At 37.5% G+C, this 22,033-nt stretch overlaps 1 protein-coding gene across 7 annotated transcripts in view; it reads right to left on the bottom strand.

The window, feature by feature from the left end:
* Window positions 1-22,033, bottom strand: part of RIC8B (RIC8 guanine nucleotide exchange factor B) — a 122,046-nt gene that overhangs the window by 29,302 nt on the left and 70,711 nt on the right. For all 7 annotated transcript variants that reach the window (XR_010835909.1, XR_010835910.1, XR_010835911.1 and 4 more), the window contains exons 5-8: window positions 21,774-22,002; window positions 20,935-21,030; window positions 15,643-15,787; window positions 4,949-5,093 (exon numbers count right to left, since the gene is read on the bottom strand). Coding sequence is in view for 3 of the 7 variants with exons in the window: in XM_059082012.2 (XP_058937995.1) it covers window positions 4,949-5,093; window positions 15,643-15,787; window positions 20,935-21,030; window positions 21,774-22,002 (615 nt within the window). In the remaining 4 variants the exon portion in view is untranslated. The remainder of the gene's footprint in view (window positions 1-4,948; window positions 5,094-15,642; window positions 15,788-20,934; window positions 21,031-21,773; window positions 22,003-22,033) is intronic.

The raw sequence follows: 22,033 nt of genomic DNA, 5'->3' as shown, positions 1-22,033 counted from the left end.
CAAAAAATTAAACATAGAACTACTATATGATCCAGCAATTCCACTTCTGGCTATATACCCAAAAGAAGTTAAAGCAGGGACAGATATTTGTACACTCGTGTTCATAGCAGCATTATTCACAACAGCCAAAAGGTGGAAACAACCCAGGTGTCCACTGATGGATGAATGGATAAACAAAATGTGGAAAATACATTAAATAGAATGTTATTCAGCCTGAAAAAGGAAGGAAATTTTGACACATGCTACAATATGGATGAGTCTTAAAGACATTCCAAGTGAACTCACAGTCACAGAAGGACAAGTATATGATTTCACTTATATGAGGTTCTAAGATTCCACTTATATGAGGCTCCTAGTCACATTCATAGAGCAAGAGAGTAGAATGATAGTGACCAGGGGTTGCAGGGAGAGGGAATGGATACAGAGTTTCAGTTGGGGAAGATGAAAAGTTCTGGAGATGGATGGTGGTGATGGTTGCACATTAATGTATATAACGCCACAGATACGTATGCTTAAAATGGTAAATTTTATGTATATTTTACCCCCAAAGTAAGAAGGCAAAGTAAAAAGCACAGTAAAACCTGCTTTGTCTACCTCAAAAACAACAACAAAAATCTCAAAAAACACCAGCTCTGGAGTTAGGCCACCTGACCACTCATGAACGGTGTGCCCTAGACAAGTTCTGGAAACCACTGAGCTTTAGTTTCTTCCTCTGTAAGATGGGGATAAACCCAGCCCAAAGGTTTGCTGTAAAGATTAAATGAGATAATATTAGGAAAGTTCTTAGAACAGTACCTGACACATATTAGATAATAAATACCAGCTATTATTAGCATAAATGAGCTACTTGTTAAGAAGTAAGCCAGCCAGAAGGCCTTGGATCCAGTGAGTTAGTCTATTAAGTTAAATCGTCACTATGGAGCTGCATGTGCTAAAGAAGCCACGCAACACTAGGTGTTTCGTGGAGTTTGCTATGGTTAAATTCAGATACAAGGTATTCTGAAGAGACACCAGTTAATAATGGTGACTGAGGTGAAAATGTCTCAAGTAATTTGAGAATAACTGATTCCATATTAAAAGAGTAGGGTAAATTATGAAACATCTTAATCCAAGTTTTTGCATTCTATTAGCAATGTAAAGAAATAGGGTAATGTGGTGTAATTCTTTCACTTATTTATCAACTATTAAGTATCATGTATCCATATAAATAGACATACTGAATACATACAGATACACCAAGGTGCACCTAGGCAATTTAAAAAGCTCCAAAATACCTTTGTAAATTATAGTGCTTTATAATGTTTCCTACATTGGGCTGTTGGATTAAGAGTGATATCCTTGATATAAAGGATATAGAAAACTATGGTTGTGAATCTGTAGGAAATGAAACCTGAAGCAAAGCTCAATATTGTAGGTTCAGGTAACACACCTTTTGCTGGCCATTTACCCAAATTAAAATACAAAAGAAAAATTAGAGAACTCAATTTTGAAAGTGCAAAACTGGTGTGATTGCAAACATCACAAAGGTTGGTTAACCAGTATACATGGCAGAAGTGGCAAAATTTTATTTTTGATTCTGGTCTTTAGAGATCTGAATTTAGATTTTGTTTCATGATTGCTTACAGTAAATAAATTTCAGTTCCTAGAAAGCCTAGTTACATCCTATTATACATAAATATACCATCACAGTCTAAACTAGGCAAAAAGAAAAATCTTTTAAGTCCTGTTTCTGGTTCATCTACTTCAAGAAATATTAAAAACAAAGCTATCTCGGTTCATCTACTTCAAGAAATATTAAAAACAAAGCTATCTCTTCATTTGTAGAGCCCCAACATATGGACACAATTATAATGGGACTTGACTTAAAGCATCCTAACAAAATCTTGACAAAAGAAAAAAGTCTTTTGTGCTGAAGAAATTGTACAGCTGCTGCCCCAGCTACTGCTGAGAGATATATGGTCAAGAAGGAAACACCCCTGAGTTGCTTAGTAGAATAATTTTAATCTGCTGGGTGTGACTATGAACTAGTGTGGGGTATTAAGAATACAACGGGACATCCTAGAGTTCTGCCCACTTTGGCCATTCCGTCCTTCCACCCCTCCGTACAGTGGCCCTTTAAATACAGCTTTTTGGACCCATAGGCTCCTATATACCACACCTAGCCTGAAAGCAACTGGTCTAAAATGAGCCATGTTTCAATTGATGTTTGGAATGATGTACAAACCACAATGATCAGTCATGTTTACCACCTATTGGGTCAAGGGGCCTCCATGCTCAGAGGCATAAAGCCAGAATTTAGAAATTTGGTTTCTTTTTGATACAGGACCAAAGCTTATCTGAAAACTTTTTACAAACATGGCTAGACGTACACCAAAAACCTGTGTGGCACGTACTTGATTCTATGAGTGTATTTTGTCTAAGTGTGTTAATTGCAGAAAGCCATTTCCAGTCCGTTAAATACATTTATTTTGACACAAAAAGGATTGTTGTGATATTAACTGTCTCTCATAGCCTGAATGTAAGCTCCATACAATTCTTCATTTCAGATTCCACTAAAGGATTATAGGTTACCTTGGTGCATTAATCGGAATCCACTTACATTTCTGACAGTGGGATGAGGGCCAACGGGATGAAGGGTAATCTCTCTGCTTTTGCCGATGCTATAGCACTGTTTGTGAATAAGTGCAGCATAAGAGAAGCAGACTGTGATCCTGAGAACACTGATTGGTGAAGGGGACTAAGTCATCCTTTCAAATGCTGACTTTATAAACTTGACTAGATTGGTAAGAAGTTTTCTTTCCTCGAGCTTGTGGATCACTGCCCAGAACACAAAGGATTGTCTTGCTTGCAAAGTATTTTTTCACCACCCCTTCCATGGGGACCATTTTAATAAGTATTTTAAATTAACAAATGAAACATCCCACTACACTGTTGCACCTGAAAGAGGAAAGATGTAAGAAAAAAGCAGATGCAAATCTACCTGAAGGGGCAAGATGTGATGCTATGTGAGAAAAACATATTTATCCTTATAATGAGCAATGTTTAAGAAACACAACAAGATCTCACAATGGTGACTATTCTGGCCACACTAACACACCATTCCTATTAATGATATAGGCCAGGTCCAAAGGCTGAAGAAGATTCCAACCAGGGATGTAAGGCCTAAGTACAGAATCTTTCTGACAGAGAGCCAAAACAATAATAACATCAAACATCATGGTCCTTGATTTAAACAAACAGTGCTTTCCTGAAATCTAATATCACTTCCATAATGTAACACATTTCTATTTTCCGTACTATTGGGAGAGAGAGACCCAGTGTGTTCTTGTATTTTTTCTGAGGTTTTTCTTGTTACAGTAGCATTCTTGTGTTTGCTAGATATATGACCAATACCATTTAGAAGTCATCTACCAAATAAAGTCAACAACACACATTGAGATGCAATGATATCAACCACTCATAAGTACTCAAGAGTTTTCTATGTTAGCTGACTGTGTCCACATACCCTGGGACACAATGAATGCCTAATGTAATTTCTACCTTCATTTAAAAATATGAGACTCCTTAAATGGTATATTTTAATGTCTCAAATGGAGAGACAGAAAATATTAAACTGATATGGAAATATAGTTTATGGAATGGAAAAATCAAGAGCTAGCAAGAATAATTTAGAATGATGACTTCCATAATTATGGAAAGATTAATGTATTATTTTTCTATCTTAGCTTCAAATACCTGATAGGGTGCCCAACTTATAACATCTACATGGTGGCAGTCTTGAGAACTTACTGCTTAGAGCCACTGCTAGCTTTTTTTCCCCCCAAAGTCGTCTTCTTCTAGGACACACTCCTAGATCCTGTTGAGGCTGATAGCCCTGGGGATGCCACAAGTAACACCACCTACTCAGACCTGATTTGCCAAGAATACAGGCCATATAAGTCCTGTCTGATTAGGGAATGATCTTTTCTTTTACCTACTGACAACCTATTATTTTCATTTCAACAAAGCACAATCTATACTTTTTTAAAAAGTGCCTAATTTTGCAGACAATGATTTTTCTATCCCTGATCAACTACTACATTATCCACATCACACTCTAGAAGACTGTGGATAGAAAACATAGCATGTATCAATATCATCATCAATAGGGAAGGGCATACCCTTTTAACATTCAGTAATGAAAATCAGAAAACTGAGCTCAAATAACTCCTAATAAGTGGAAACTAAGAAATTTACCTGGGATTGGAGTTGAGAGAGGGATGAAAAGCATGGGGAGTAGAAGAGTAGAGGTGGTTTGTTTTGGGAGAAGAGACGATTAGTGTCTTTGACTTGTAAGCACTAACTCAGGGAAAACTTGATAGAGTCTCTGGTTTGCCTATCCAGTGTACTAATGCCTCTGTTAAAAGATGATTCCGTAAGTGTTTGATTAAAATTTACCATAGAGCCAGTTTTCTTTCCTTTTGCTAGTAATGTGCCCTGTTGCTTTACTTTATTGACTCATAAGGGCTTTTACACAAGAGGAAATATCAGAATGTATGGAACCTATATTTACATTTCTGAGAAAGACTGAAGTATCAAATAACCAACTTAAATACTTGGTCTTGGTTATACCTTATAAAATCTCAACTTATGGAAAGGAAAGCACAAAACAAGCAACAATATCCTTTAAATATATGATGGTAGACATCTAAAAACACTACCTCTCTTAATACTTAGGAGAGGGTAACGAGCACATGCAGCAGAACATTTCTTGCAATATTATCCTTCCTCAATCACTTGAAGTCACCCTCTAAGGCACTAGCTATGAAACTGCCTCTAAAACTATTAAACAGAAAGCTTCCAAATCCACAAAAGAAGAGAAATACTTGGAAAATGAAAGCCAAAGGAAGTAAAAGGCAAATAATTCAAAGGCAGACATAGTTAGGTAAAAAGAAACATGATACTATACTTTGGTTTTGCATTTTTGTATTCTTCAGTGTCTGTGTCCTCATCCTCTGAGTACCAATTATCTCCTCTTCCTCCAGCCAAGAGGCCCCTGGCCGCCAACAGTCCTGCAGCATTCCCATAGCCAGTGTATTTCAGCAGGCTATCCACTGCAAAAACAGAATAGGTTTTTAGACAGCAATCCTTGAGTCCTCACTATCATCACCAACTACGCATCAACACAGAGAGGATAGAGGTATATGCCATGGTAGTAAATCTTAAAATTGAGAGGTTTTCAAAGTGTGGTAGTAGTAATCCTACATGCTCTGAGGACCAAAAACCTTTTTTCAGGTATCAGAAATTCAAGTGAAGCTGTTTTGAATATACTTTGTGGCAGGAGTGGGGCTTCTGTGACCGCCAGGCCATTGGTAAGGGTGGTGTTTTAAGTTTTTGATCACAAATTTGATTTCTTTATCCAGTTTCAGAAAAATGCTGATTAGAAAGTTAATGAAAGCCAGACTGACATTTTACCAATACAGCACATAATGTAAATCTTTCTTATTCCTTTTATAGGAATTGGAGGGAAAGAGAATAAGAGATAAGAAAACCTAAGGATATTAGCAAGTAGGATAGGCTAAGTTACTCCTTTTTCAAAGAAGTCAGCAACAATATGTAAGCACATTATACCAACTGAAAGGTAGGCCAGGAATTGCTGGACCTTAATAATGGCTCTATCACATACTAGCAGGCTCTTTACTCCAGTTTTCAGATACAGACAATTGGAATAATATCAACCTCACTGGTTAATACATGCAAGGTGCTTAGGAAAGTATCTGGTACAAACTAAACATGTTCTTTCCCCTAGTAATATGTAAATTGATTGTTTTGTTTTTTTTTAAGATTTATTTATTTTTGGCCGCGTGGGCCTTAGTTGCGGCACACGGGATCTTTTGTTGCGGTGCGCGGGCTTCTCTCTAGTTGTGGCATGTGGGTTTTCTCTTCTCTAGTTGTGGCGCACAGGCTCCACAGCGTGTCGGCTCTGTAGTTGTGGCACGCGGGTTCCAGAGCGCGTGGGCTCTGTAGTTTTGCGGCACGCAGGCTCTAGTTGAGGCACGTGAGCTCAGTAGTTGTGACACATGGGCTTAGTTGCCCTGCGGCATGTGGGATCTTAGTTCCCTGACCAGGGATCGAACCCACGTCCCCTGCATTGTAAGGCAGATTCTTTACCACTGGACCACCAGGGAAGTCCCTAAAATGATCATTTTAGACTTATCTTAACAACAAGAAAAAAAAGCCCAGTGAAGCACTTGGTGCAGGTCCTGTGTAAGTATTAACTTGTCATCAGTTCATCAATTTAAGGGGAACCCTGAATTGTACGAATTTTTTTGATTTCTAAGTACTTTTAAGGAAAATACTGAAGAATATTTAGCAGCTTTATTTAGAAACTCTTTTCTTCAGGTACAGTTTCAAGGTGAACACTAGAATAATCAATCAGAACATAAAAAATGGCAAAATTTACTTAAGGCTTTCAATAAAAATGTCATTCTAAAGACAACTGTAGGAAACAAAATATAACACTACGTATTTTATCCACGTATAAAGCCTTAGTAAAATCGACATCTGAAATACTACCATAATTCATATAACTTACCTCAAAAAAGACAAAATAAAGCTGGAGAACATTCAGAAGAGGGCAATTAACATGACTTTGGGGGGGCTTCCCTGGTGGCACAGTGGTTGAGAGTCCACCTGCCGATGCAGGGGACATGGGTTTGTGCCCCCATCCGGGAAGATCCCACATGCCGCGGAGCGGCTGGGCCCGTGAGCCGTGGCCGCTGAGCCTGCACGTCCGGAGCCTGTGCTCCGCAATGGGAGAGGCCACAGCAGTGAGAGGCCCACGTACCAAAAAAAAAAAAAAAAAAAAAAAAGACTTTGGGGACTTGAAAGGGGCAGTGGATAAGGAACTAAGTGGTTAAGGAAAAGGGATATATATAATGAGTATGAAACCATGAAGAGTATGGATAGGATGCAGGATGAATAGTCCAGGATAGAGTTGTTCATTAAATTTTCAAATACTTGAATGAGACGGTACCTCCGTTGACACTGAAAATAGGTAATTTGGGGGCAAATAAAAGGAAGTCCTGCTTTCAAAGGACACAGCAAACTAGTGAAATTTGTGCAAAAGGAAATAAAGATTAATAATATAAGTAGATTAAATAAAGTTTTACGCTAGTCACTTTTAACTATTTTCTACATTAAAACCTACTGGTAACTGTGGTCTCTTTGGTAATAATTCTCAATAGGTGCTGGGTAGAATCATATTAGAATTTAATGAGGGATCATGGTGGTGTAATCTGAAAACCCTCTGAATAAATCTGATATGCTCCCTCTTGCCTCCACAAGACCAAGTGATTTACATAAATTAATGGATTCTTGATGGGTTATTAGGGGAAGTGAATATCCAGTGTATACAGATATTCTTAATATTCACGGTCAGATACAAAGTCACTGAAGCTGAAGGATCATATATCTGATCCCACATGACAATGATACTCTCACTAAGTTTTTGGATAAGGTTTATTTTTTAAACAAATATGATGCATAGCAGTTCCAGAAAAGAAATATTCACTGAAAATGTGAAAGTCTAAACTGAGATTATATAAATAAATGGTTTAAATAAATATACTTAAAAAATAAAATAACAGTAAGAAAGACACAAAATGTAAATAACCACCTACAGTGGCCAAACATTAAAATAGCTTAAGAATACAGTTTATGAAAGGCCAAAATAGGTTAAAAAGAAGTCAACAGAACACTAAATAACCTGCTTTCTTATGCAGAAAATTCTCCTGGAAGCTAGTCAATAGTAAAAATCTCTAGCACTTTTATGAAAATAGTGCTTATTGCTCATTCACTGGAACAAACATTCTGTGTCAACTCTGTGACAGCTTGGGTTACAAAGACTGTTTCAGACATACCTTGCTTTCAGAATAGTAGACAAGGCTATAGCTAATAGTTTAAAAATCAAATGAACATTTGCTAATAATGAGATAAAATACTTAAAAATGGGGGTTGGGGAAGAGGAGACAAATGGACTACAAAATCCACACAGTGAGAGGCATTTTCTTTGTGAAGTTCTGATTTATATTATTTGGTGGAGTGTTTTTAGTTACTTTTTAGTCTATTTTCATATATACTGTGTAACATCCTGTTTGATATTGGGAAGGTAGTAAGAGGAGAATGGACTGAATTTGGATGTTAAGATGAGTTGCTAAGGCAAACAAAAGATCTTCTGAGTGGTCCTTAAAAAAAAGAAGAAACACACAAATGTATTTGTTCTTTGTCACAGTACTCATCCATGCAATTAGATGAAACTGCTGCAGAAATGAAACAAAACAGCACTCAGTCAGAAAGTTGCAAGAAATATTTCACCATTATTTTATCAAGATGCTAGAAGGCACTATGAACAGAGGAAAGCAACCACAGCAGCACACTGCAAAGTCAGAACTGCACTGGTAGTAATGGCATTACTGCTTATGTAGATGTGGGTTTTATCACACTCTACTATGAAAACCAAAAAAAGGGGTTTTGCTCTTTTACTACAGAGAAAGAATGGCAGAGCCAGATTCTACCCAGAAACCATTCCCCCTTCTCCCCCTACACAGAGAAGGATTTACAATCATTTTCCATTCAGTTAAATGCTGTGACTCTTTGAAATCCTATACTAGAAGCTTCCTCTAACTAGTCTTCCTACTTCCAGTCTCATACCCCTCCATTCCTGGTTCCACACAATGGCCTGTTATATCTTTGATATTCTTTTTTGTGTGTGTGGTACGCGGGCCTCTCACTGTTGTGGCCTCTCCCGTTGCGGAGCACAGGCTCTGGACGCACAGGTTCAGCGGCCATGGCTCATGGGCCCAGCCGCTCTGCAGCATGTGGGATCTTCCCGGACTGGGGCACGAACCTGTGTCCCCTGCATCGGCAGGTGGATTCTCAACCACCGCGCCACCAGAGAAGCACTGATATTCTTTTTTAAAAAAATTTTATTTTATTTGGCCACGCTGCACAGCATGTGGGATCTTAGTTCCCCAATCAGGGATTGAACCCATGTCCCCTGCATTGGGAGCACGGAGTTTTAACCACTGGACCGCCAGGAAAGTTCTGCTGTTATACCTTTGTAAAGCAAAAAATATGATGTTACCACCTTCCTGGATAAAACCTCTAAAATCTCCCCCAAAGGCTACAGCTCAAGTTCTAAAACAGGGCCTAAAGGAATCTTCATTTTGTTGCACCTGCCTTCTTTCCCAAATTCATCTCCTCTTATTCCTGTGCATTGTGGGTTCCTCACACTTTGAACTAGTCTCTTTTCTGTACATACCAATGCTGATTCCCACTCCTCTGTTCTCTTAGGTGGAGACTTTCTCTGACTTTCTCCACACCAACCAATCACTCTTCCAGGTTGCTGCAGTACCTGGCACATTCCTCTCATATGGTGCTTACCATAGTATCCTACAATTATTCCTTTGTATGGAGACATAAGACAGTGTATTCACCACAATGAATTCAGAGACAGCACAAATATTTGGCCCTTCATTAAACATTTATGGGGTACCTACTATCTGTAAGGTACTTTGTTGAAACACTGGGGATCCAAAGATGAAGACAAGATTTCTGACCTAAAGAAACTCAAATGTCTAGAATAAAAGTTTGATAAACAAAAAGTTACAACATAGCAAATGTCAAAAGTATTAACAGAGATAAGTAAAAATGGTACAAAGCAGAGAATGATGAACTCTACCTCAGATGCTCTTCACGCAGACGTTGCTTAAGGTGATCTTCAAGAATACATAAAGCTCACTATGCTAACAAAGATGGGAGAGGCATTCCATGCAAAAGGAACAGCATCTGCAAAGCTATGGAGATATGCCAAGGAACAGTGCAGTATAGTCATGCAAGAGTAAAGAATTTAGTATGATTAAGCAGAAAGTGCAGGGTAGGGAGGGGATTTAGGATACACTACAGAGGTAGGCCATGGAGGTAAAATTTAGATTTTACCATGTAGGTGACAGGGAGTCACTTAAAGTTTTATAAGGGGGAATGACAATATTATATATGTATTTTAGAACAGTCCTTTTCTTAGCCCTGTGTAAGACAGAATGAAGAAAACCTGACCAGAAACAGAGGGATAGGATTATTTTAGTAGTTTATTAATAGAGACACAGATTTGGAGATCCCCCCAAAGCAGGCTGAAGCAGAAGCCAAGGGAGGGGAAGAGACGGCTCAGGAAGCAATGCAAAGTGAAGATGGGGCCAGAGAGAGCTTTACGGAATGCTGGCAAGTCGATGTGGACAAAGAGTTAGCAACTCAGACTGAAAAGAATGAACAGAGAGGTAGGTCAAAGGAAATCTAAGAGTGTGTTGTAGCACAGAAAAAACGACAGTGGTCAAGCGTCAACTGTTGAGAGATGTTATACGATAAAGACTAAAAAATACACATTCCTTTTGAAAATTAGTTAATTTGTGACCTTCCTGAAAGCATTTTCAGTGGCATCTGGGGAGTGGGGAATGGTGGAAAAGCCTTACTTGCAGCAAGTTGAAGCCTGAGTGAGTAATGAAGATACTGAAAAGAACAAATCAGTCTTTCAAGATGCTAACATGTGAAGGACAGTGACATGAAGATGTATATAGATTGAGGAAAACATAGGGAGAGTTAAAAACAAAAGAACAGAGGGTAACAACTGATGAAGCAAGTCTTCTGAGAAGACAGGAAGGGAAAAGATCATCATCAGGAAAGGGAGACTGCTTAGCTCCAAGCTAAAGAGACACCTATTCCTCTGAGACTGAAATAAATGAGACAAAAGTTAAGTGTATAATGGTGTGGGGCTATGTGCTGAGAGAGTTCAAGCCTTATTCATCTCTGCAACTCAGCTCCTTCCCTACCACAATGCCTAGCACACACTGGGAGTTAATAAATGTGTTAAAAGGTGGGGGCTGGGGAGGAGGGGAATACCCCACAAAGGCAAGGGGGTTGTTTTACAAATTATTTTCTTTTATTAAACTATGTAAGGCTTGTCTTTCGGACCCCTTATAAAGTACACAATTTGCAGGGCAGGTAATAAAAATTTAGTTTTGTCAGTACTCAACAAAACAAGTCGGTAGCATGAGCACAAGATAACCTGTGGGTCGCTATCAGTTGGAGATGTAGTTTAGCCTGGCACAGATGGCACTTGGATAGCTTTTTCTGTGCCAAGTCTTCCATAAAATTTTGGGCTTTGTATCTTGCCCCATTTCAGTTTTCCATTTTAATCTTGTCTCTGTGTTCCTAACCCAATTTGATTGCTGTTTGCTGTCTCTACTTAGTGGTCTGAACTTTGTGCCTTGGTCATGGTACCTTAACTTTCAAACTCAGCTTTGAACATCTTTAAGAGGAAAGTTCAGTCACTCTGATAAATTATCTTAAATTTATTTCATTTTGATATAATCTGCCTCCAAACCCAACCCAAACTCTAAAATGTGATGACTTATGAGTTGAATATGGACTACAAAAAATTTTGGCTGGTGAGGGGCAGAAGGTTTTAAATTAGAATTAGTTGACAGCATTTAAAAACTCTCCTGAAAAATCTGGGTGATTTCGTAACACTGGCCACATGCTCCTTCACGGTAACAATCAGCTGGCGCTAAATAGCAGCAAGGTCCCTTTTCCAGTCTTCCATGTTCCCCTTGTTCCTCCACTCCCAACACATGATCTCCCCAACAATTAGCTAAGTGTCAGTTTTCATTTATCATCTTATGGTCCGTTCATTTGACTGACTTTATTACCAGCCTGGCACTTTGTAGGCATCTGAGTTTGTAATCCTTGATAAAGAAAGTAAATAATATGAGGGCAGAGACCTTGCTTATCTTGTATACCTTTGTATTCCCAGGGTCTAGCTCAAAAAGTATTTGTTGAACAAGCAAGCTTTTATTTCAGAAGAATACTTTTACTATTAAAATCAAACTAGAAGGAAAAGCAGATGAATATATATAGAATTGTTAAAGATCAAATGAAAAAGATACAATTTTGCTAATATGGGTTTGGGGCTCAAAGTTAGGACTATGACACCTCAAATACTGGGTCCCAGGGGGAAAAAAGCTAACCATTTCAAATTAAAAACAATTAACAGATTCATTTATCAATGTATATAACGTATTTGTTACGACACCAACTCATTAGTAAGGTGATTGATTATATTTATATATATAATTTATGTATTTAGATATGTAAAATTATTTAGATATATATTTAGATATGTAATTTATATACTTAGGCATGTAATATATATTTAGATATATAATTATGGAAGAAATAAACTTCATTTTTCCCCTCTTAAAAACTTTACATGTACATAAGAAATACATGCTCATTGTAGAAAAATTATACAATACAGAGAACTAAAAAAAGTCACCAGTCATTCTACCACTTAGAGGTAACAATGGATAAGATTTTGATGTATTTATATTTTGATAAATACTTTTTGATGAATAGATACACGTGTGGTTTAGATTTATATGTATATTTGTGTGTGTATGTGTGTATATATGATCATACTTTAAATACAGCTAATTTCTGATCTCTCAGAAAAATCGATTTAATTCAGCCAGTATTTGCAGACTACTATATGCAAGGAACTATTCCAGTCAATTTCAAGATGCAATATCTTTTTTCATAGTCATGAAATAACTGAGTTGTTTAAAAGAACAGATATTAAATAAACTAGTCTATGAGAACAGTTGAAGATAATTACAATTGACCCTTGAACAACACAGGGGTTAGGGGTGATAGCCCTCCATGCAGTTGAATATCCTCCTATAACTTTACAGTTGGCCTTCCATATTTGCAGTTCCACATCCGTGGATTCAACTGACTATGGATTGCGTAGTACTACAGTACATATTTATCAAAAAAGAATCTGCATATAAGTGGACCTGGGCAGTTCAAACCCATGTTGTTCAAGGGTCAATTGTATTATGAGAGGAAATATGGCATAATGGAAAGACAGCTCAACTGCATGAGCTTGGATAAGACACTTGCCTCATTTATGACCCTGAAATAATAATAATGTTTACCTTAGAGAGTCCTTATGAGAATTAAATGAGATTATGGCATAGAATGTTTGGCACATGAATACATAATAGTTGTGTTTATTATCATAGTAATGATATTGATCAAATTTTGTTGCTAATATACCATCTTAACAGTAACTGAAGTGGTTGTACCAGTTAGTCAGAAATGAAGTTTAAGAATTCAATGAATGCAACTCAATAACAAAAACCCCCAAATAATTCGATTAAAAATTAGGCAAAGGGGGCTTCCCCGGTGGCACAGTGCTTGAGAGTCCGCCTGCCGATGCAGGGGACACGGGTTCCTGCCCCGGTCCGGGAGGATCCCACGTGCCGCAGAGCGGCTGGGCCCGTGAGCCATGGCCACTGAGCCTGTGCATCCGGAGCCTGTGCTCCGCAACGGGAGAGGCTACAACAGTGAGAGGCCCGCGTACCGCAAAAAAAAAAAAAAAAAAAAAAAAAATTAGGCAAAGGAGGACCTGAATAGACACTTTTCCAAAGGCAAACAGATGGCCAACAGGTACATGAAAAGGTGCTCGACATCACTAATCATCAGGGAAATGCAAGTCAAAACCACAATGAGAGATCACCTCACACCTATTAGGATGGCTTTTATCAAAAAACAAGAGATAACAAGTGCTGGTGAGGATGTGGCAAAGATGGATCCCTTGTGCACTGTTAGTGGGAAGGTAAATTGGTGCAGCTACTATGGAAAACACTATGGAGGTTACTAAAAAAATTAAATATAGAACTACAGTATAATCCAGCATCCCACTTCTGGGTATATATCCAAAGGAAATGAAATCAGAATCCCTATGAGATATCTCAACTCTCATGTTCATTGCAGCATTATTCACAATAGCCAAGATATGGAAACAAGCTAAGTGACTATCAACAGATGAATAAAGGAGATGTGTGTGTGTGTGAATATGTATGCACGTGTGCACGTGCACATGCACATGCACACACACACACACACACACACACACACACACACACACAGAATTGACCCTTAAGGAACGCTAGGGTTAGGGACGTCTACCCTTCATGCAGTCGAAAATCTGTGTATAATTTGATAGTCTGATCTCTGATTCTGTGGTTCCACGTCCATAGATCCAACTAACTGTGGGTCCAACCTACCATGGATCATGTAGTACTGTAGTGTGTATTTACTGAAAAATATCCACATCTAAGTGAACCCGAGCAGTTCAAACTTGTGTTGGTCAAGAGTCAACTGTATATAAAATGAATATTATTCAGCCACGACAAAGGAAATCCTACTATTTGCAACAACATGGATGAACCTAGAGAACATTATGCTAAGTGAATAAGCCAGACAGAAAAGCAAATACTGTAGATCTCACTTATACGTAGAATCTGAAAAAAAAAAAAAAAAATCAAACTCATAGAAACAGAGAGTAGAACAGTGGTTACCAGGGAATAGAGGGTAGGGAAACAGGGAGATCTGATCAAGGGTACACGTTATAAGATGAATAAGTTCAGTTATAAGATTAATAAGTTCTGGGGATCTAATATACAGCATGATGACTATAGTTAATAATACTTTATTATACACTTGAGATTTGCTAAGAGAGTAAATATTAAGTGTTCTCACACCACACACACACACACACACACACACACAAACACATGTAAGTGGTGAATGTGTTAATTAACCTGACCGTGGTAATCATTTCACAATGTATATGTGTATCAAATCATCATGTTGTATACTTTAAATATATATAATTATATTTGTCAATCATACCTCAATAAAGCTGGCAGGGGAGAAAAGAATTCAACTGACTGAAGATTTTGAGAGAAGTGAGTGAAGTTTTTCACTTCTAAGTTATCTCTCTCACAAAACTAGGGTACTTAAAAAAGAGTAATGTAAAATCTACTTAGTTGGGACTTTTACACTAGTACTTCTATAAACTGGGAGATGAAGAAGGAAATAGTAAGAATATCTGAATAACTTGGTTAAAGTTCCTTGTTTGGAGAACTTTTGTAGAGTAAAATAATCCATATAATTTCAGGAAATATTTTAAATTGTTAGATGTATCTCAGAAGACAATCACTTTATACATACTTGTAAAATAGTATTTATTATAGTATAGTTACTTTTTAGTTTCTCTCTATTTCTGTCTTACCCTCATCTCAAGGGTAAGAGGCGTATCTTATGCATTTATTGATTAAAGAACTTAATGAAGAAACCAAAACTCCTATAGCTTTAATTCCAAGAGGAATTAAAAAGTGGAACTAACCCAGGCCTTTGTCTGGTTATCAAAATATTAGCACCTGAATTACTTAAGCAGAGTTTTCAGAATGACTCCAGGTCCTGACTCATCAAGATTAAGAAGCCTGGGTTAAGGAGATAGAAGGCAAAGTTTAAATGTGAGCATGTTTGGTAGTGTATCTGCCTGCATGTCTCAATGAATTCAGAAGCATATAGAAAATGCTTTTAAATTATTAAGTTTTATTATCTGCTCAAGCCCTCTAATGGAACAGAGAGAGCATAAGCTCTGAAAAGAGTGGAATGAGATGGCCACTAATAACAGAAATATTTCTCAAATTCCCTCAGAAAGATGAAAAAGTAGAGGGCAAAGAGAATTTAACCTACCTCTCTCTTTGCAAAGGACAAAAAGGAATTCAGCAGCAATCTGCTTGACTCCCAGGTCAACATGTGTCATGAGGCGCACCAGCTTATTTCTCACAGTTGAGCCAACTTCAGGTCGATTTGTCACATCCCTCAATGGTGGTAAAACCTAATGGCACAAATGCAAAACCATCATCAATCGTTTAAGTATTAGAGTAAGCGAGAATGGTACCAACTGAGCTTAGTTTTTTAAGAGTAGAAAAAACATTAAAAAAAAAAATAGGTTTGCTTCCAAATAGAATAAAGCTAAACAAAAAACAAAACTCAAATAATTTCATGCCTGTAATGAAATTTCATTTGAAGTGAAACATCTCTTCACTGCACCACCATGATATATTGAAACCCATTCCTGAGTTTTTACTCATCTCAGCACCTGGAATGCCCCTGCTGCCTCTATCAAAACCCATGTTAAAGTCTGGGTCAAATTTCTCTTTCTTCCTTAATACCCTGACTCATATTGATTTTTCCCTTAATTCCTGTAGCATTTTCATTATTTACTAAAAAAACCCAAAAACCCTGTACATATGTTTTCAAGTTGTTTTATTTTATAATAAAATGGTTATTAATTATTGAATACTTCCTATGTGCTAGTTGCTGTAATAGAAATCAAGCCTCACAGGAACCTTGCAAAGGAGGTAGTAACGTCACTATCATCTCTATTTTATAGACTGATCCTCAGAGGGATTACATAACTTGCTTGGTTTATCTGTTTGTTTGCTCACTCACTCACCCATCCATGCATCCACCCAGACCTCTCCTCTTTTGGTTCTCCACACTGGTTGCTTCATCTTAGCCTCTCTGCCAGTCCTCTTCTATCCTTTGTTTTTATAAGTGCTGGAATATTCAAGGGTTAAGTTCTTGGGCAGCATTTCTTTGCTACTTTCACTCTCTATTGGTGATCTCATCTAGTTTTACGGCTTTGTATGGTCTCTATTTACTGATAACTCCCTAAAGTATATGTCTATCTTGATTTCTTCCATGACTTCCAGACTTTTATAGGCTTCTCAAATTTAGCATGTCCTAAGCAGAATATTGAAGCTCCCAACAAAGCTGTTCCTTCTACAGTCTTCCATCTCATTAAATAGCAAGTCTGTTCTTCCAACTGTTTACTGCAAAGACCTTGGAAACAGCCTTGATTCCTCCCTTTCACATCCCACATCCAATCCATCAGCAAATTATTCTGGCTCTACCTTTGAATTCTATCCATAACCCAACTACTTCTCACTATTTCCTCTAGTATTACCAAATTCAAGCTACCAATATTTCTCATCTGAACTATTATCACAGTCTCCTAAGTCATCCTGCTTCCATCCTGGTCGTTCTATGATCTATTCTCTACAAAGCAGCTAGGATGATCCTTTGAAAGTCAGATCACATCATTCCTCTTCTCAAAGTCCTCCAGTTCCCATGGCTTCTCATCTCACTCATAGTAAAAGACAAGGTCCTTCCAAGTTCCTTAGGTCTCACATCATGTGGCTTCCTGCTACTTTTCTGACTTAATTTCTATTACATTCCTTGCTTACACTGCTATAGTCTCACAAACCTCCATGGAACTCCTTACACACACCGAGCACTTTCCTGCCTCATGGTCTTTGCATGGCTGCTCCCTCTGCCCAGAAACTCTTTTTCTGGAAACTGGCTTTGCCTCATTCCCTTACTTTCTTCAGGTCTCTGTTCAAATGTCATTTGTAGGAAGACAGTCCCTGACCACCCTATATAATTAACCTTCAGCATTCTCTTTTATCCCCCTCCCTCTGCTTTAATCTTCCTCATAGCGCTTATCACCACCTAACACAGTATATATTTCTTTCTTTATTGTTTGCCTTCTTCCAAAAGTCAGTTCCACAGGGGCAGGGATTTCTTTCTGTTTTATGTACCGCTCTCAGTGCCCGGCATATTACAGGTTTCGATAAATATTGATGACTGAAGGAAGAATGAATTAATTCAAGTAACTTTTTACAAGTGCCTTCTATAAGCTAGGCACTATGCTAGGAAATGAAGATAGATACAAAGTCAAATTATAATTTACTATACCAGACTCTTTATGTGTACATTACTTTTTATTTAATCCATTCAGCTAACTTCCTTCCTTCCTTATCTCTTTCTATATTGAGTGCCTACCATGTATCAAGAGGTACTGGAGGCCCTGGAGGCCCTGGAGATACAGCTGTGAAAAAAACCCAGAAACTAAATCTCAGAAAACTGAGTAATCTTCCCAAAGTGTTTATAGAATCCGTGCTGCAATATCTCTGGTAGGATAGAGCAAAATGCTCTTTGTGCGGGTTGAGTTTATCTCCCATTTCTAGAGGAATGAGACATGTAACAGATGATTTCATGTGGTATGTACCTACAGTTCCAGAGTATAGTATCTATTAATAAAGGTTATCACACAAAAATTTTCTTAGCTATGTTTTGGGTTCCTTAACAAGTTTTTGAAGTGAAATTTTGTAGTTTTTATTGTTACATATCATGCCCAAACTGCATATGTATGGAGCATTTCTATTTCCCCCCAAATACTACCCTCCGTTAAATTTTTTCTTTTCTTTGAGAAATCTTGTCCAGTTCTTCTTTCAAATCCATAGAATCTTCATCTCTTCTATTAGCCTCTCCACATGAATCCAACCTGAATCAGTAATTTCTACCATCTGTTCTCTTTCTACCTGCCCAAATACTGAATACTCAAGACCAATTTACTCTGGTTATGCACGAGTTGGATTCAATCAGGTATTAACTACGGGGCACAATAATTAATTAGCCATGGTTCCATTTACACTATTATCAAAGTTAATCATCTGTTACTTTAAGTTCTGCCCTTCTTGATCCTCATAGTCTATAGTGCATCTTCCTCAGAAATAAAGTTGATTTCTGTATCGTGCCTTGTATCTTTCCTTAGTTATCTTTTAATTGTCATGTCTCCTTCTTTATCTGTACTGTAGTATTTCTTTGAGGATAAGGATTGGGTCTCACAATCTTTTGTATCTACATAATGTATAGTCCAAGACCTTCATATAAATAATCTGTTTAACAAACAGATTTTGGGGGGGGGGCTATCCTGGTTAGAGATGGCAAAATCTAAACAGTTTAGTTGAACGTGGATCTGCTCTGTGAAAAAGCTAAAATATAGAACACAAAGTATTTTCATTTATTATTCTCCACCAAGTCCTCCTAGTCATGATAGAATGTCTTAAAATAATCAAACTTGGAAATGACCTTAATTCATCAATTAACTAATTTATTTTGCTTAAGTGATTATTCATGCTTTGATAGTAGCTAGTCTTCCAATAGACTATAAATTCTTCAAAGGTAAGAGTCCCTACTTTCTAATTTCCCCTTATCAGTAATATCTATTAATGTGCTCTACACACAGTAAAGTGCTTATTAAATCTTGACCATAAACATTTGGGAGAAAATGAACCTAGTTAATTTATTAAGAGAAATTCTATATGGCAATAAATGAACAATGGGGTGAATGGTGGTACCATGTAGTGAATGAGGAAAGAAGGGGAAGACAGAGGGTGGGGAGGGATGGGAAATGAAGAGATTAGTTTGGGATATGTTAAACTTAAGATACCTACTACACATCCAAGGGGAGGAGATGAGTAGGCAGTATGTTATATAAGTCTGGAGCTTAGGGGACAGGTCAAGGGTAGAGATAGAAATTTGCGAGTCATCAGTGAATAGATGACTTTCAAAACCATGACTGTTGAATGAGACCAACAAGAGAGTAGAAATGGAGACAAAGATAATATTGCCTTGGGGAGCTCAAACACTGCAAAGAAGTTCCCTGCTGTGTCCTAGACACCAAGTGAAGAAGGTACTTCAAGTAGGAGAGAATACTTAATTACATCAAAATGTTACCGGGAATAAAAAAAAGATTTGAGAACTATTAGATTTGGCAAAATCGGGTTGATGATGTTTGACAAACACCTTTGTAGTACAGTGAAAAGCATGAAAACCTAATTACAGTGGGTTCAGAAGAGAATCAAAATGAGTAAAAAGAAGAGAGCGGGTGAGCACAGAAAACTCTCCTGAGGAACACTGCATAAAGAAGAGAAGAGAAATGGAGAGGCAGCTTGAGAAGTGGGATTAAGGGAAGGTTTTTCTGCTTTTAAGATGGAAGATGTGTTTGGGTGCAGACAAAAATGATCCAGTACATTAAAAAAAAAAAAAGATTAATGTAAGAAGAAAGAGAGGGAGTAAATGCAGGAGCCAAGTTCTTGAGGTGAGAGGGAAAGGTATCAAGGATATGGGTGCACAGGCTGGCCACAGAAGGAAGCAGGGACAATTCATCCCTTGTGATAGAGGGGGGAGACAAAGGACATGGGGGTACAGATAGATGCAGACAGACAGTAGATGCAGAGGTAGAAAGATGACTTCTTACCATGAACTCCAACTACTACCACCTTATTCCGAACCTTCATCATCAGCTCTCTTTTGGGCTGGTCTCATCACATCTACTCACACTCCTTTAGTCTATCTTACATATATAATAGTAGCCAGAATATCTTTAAATATAAATGAGGTTACATCACGTCCCTTCTCAGAACAGTCAAATGCTTTCCCTTCTCACTTAGAAGAAAATCAAAAGTCCTATACAACCTTAAGTTATTTGGTCCTTGCTTACCTCTTTTACTTCATCTACCACTCTCCCCCTCGCACAATGTTCTCTAGCCTTCTTGCTTTTCCTTAAGCATACCAAAGCATCCTCTCATCCAGGGACTTTGAATTCGTTCTGTCTGGTACATTCCTCTTCCAGAATATTCTCAGAACTATTCTCAGAGAATATCCTCTTCCAGATATTCTCAAAGATCCTTTCCTTATTTATCCAAGTTTCTGCTCAAATGTCATTTCCTCAGAGAGGCTCTTCCTTATTCCCTTAAGTTTTCCCTTCCCCTGTATCTTTCTTCTGAACACTTATCACTACTTGCCATTGTATCATACATTTATTTGTTTACTTTTTGTCCCCCTACAATAAGAGAAACTCCACAAATCAAAGACTTCATTTATATTTCAATGCTTGGAATAGAGCACATAGATCTCAATAAACATTTGTTGAGTAAATGAATGAATGACTCAAAAAAATAGACAGGGTCACTTATTTCTGGATTAGGAAGATTTCAAAGATTTAACACTAACTTTTTTGAGTGCTGACATTCTGAAAGAAAACGACTGTGAAAGAATTCGACTCATTAATTTTATGTTAAAAAACCACATATAAGATTAACTTTGAGACGTTAATATGCATTAAACAGTTACCTGATCTTTGAGAAATTTTCTGATGTTTCGATGGGCTCGGGAACATTCTGTTAATAAGCTGAGAACTGGAGTTAGACCCTCTCTATAGCTGCTTCCCTACAAAGAAAACCATACATGCTACATTAGTTTAGTTTCTAACAGTTTACTTTTCTTCATATAACTGAGTATATTAATACTCTTTTTTTGAGAGGGAGACACTTTATGTTACCAAAGCTGTACAAACTACTTTTTAAATTATTTTCCTAAAAATATTTCCATTTCATTATTTATCTTCATGTTTACTAATGCCCATTTTTATCCTTCCTGGATTTTTCTACAGTTTGTAGGGCCCTCACTGGCTCAGCAAATGGGCTTAAACAAGGCGAAGGTTTTGATGACCAACCCATCCTAACTTGCTGCCTTTTAATACAGATACTCGACAAAGCAAGTGACAGAAAAGAGAAAATAAGCAGCTTACAACAAATGGAAAGTTGACAATTTTCTTTTAAAGATGTCTTTTAGGTGTTATGGAAAGCAGTTATCAAGTTTTGGGGGGGAGATAAGTTTTACTTCTAGAACTTACAAAATACCTACATAGAAAAGTAATTACTTTTTCCTTTGTTTTCAGGCACTAGTCACAATTTTGGTGTCGCATCAACACAATTTTCAGCTTTAAACAAATAAATTCACTTGGTTTCAGCAATTTATCATTTACTACAGTAAACTGCTTTCTGGAGTATAAATAATTATTTAAGATGTCAGCTATAAAAAAAGAGCTTAGATTCAAAAATCACATCCTGTGATGTATGTGTGTACAATTACATTCTTTAGAAGCATCTTCTCAACTTTATCAGTCTTACCTTGTCTATTCTCTTCTCCATAAAACTGAGTAAAACATGAATGGCCTCCATATTCATACCATTGTATACCATGGTATTATTTTTCAAAACTGTTTCTTTCTCAGCTGTTTTATCACTGGGCAGTTCATCTAGCGTCCTTGCTTCTGGGGCTGTTTCTTCATGGGTTAATGGACAAATGAGAACATCCAAACAAGAGACTGGAACATTGCTTAAAAGGTTGACTGCATTGCTGAAAAGCAATTTAAAAAGACAATATTTTA

This window comes from Kogia breviceps, chromosome 12 (genome assembly GCF_026419965.1).
Source record: "Kogia breviceps isolate mKogBre1 chromosome 12, mKogBre1 haplotype 1, whole genome shotgun sequence".
Lineage (NCBI taxonomy): Eukaryota > Metazoa > Chordata > Mammalia > Artiodactyla > Physeteridae > Kogia > Kogia breviceps.
This window is presented reverse-complemented; position numbering and strand designations above follow the sequence as displayed.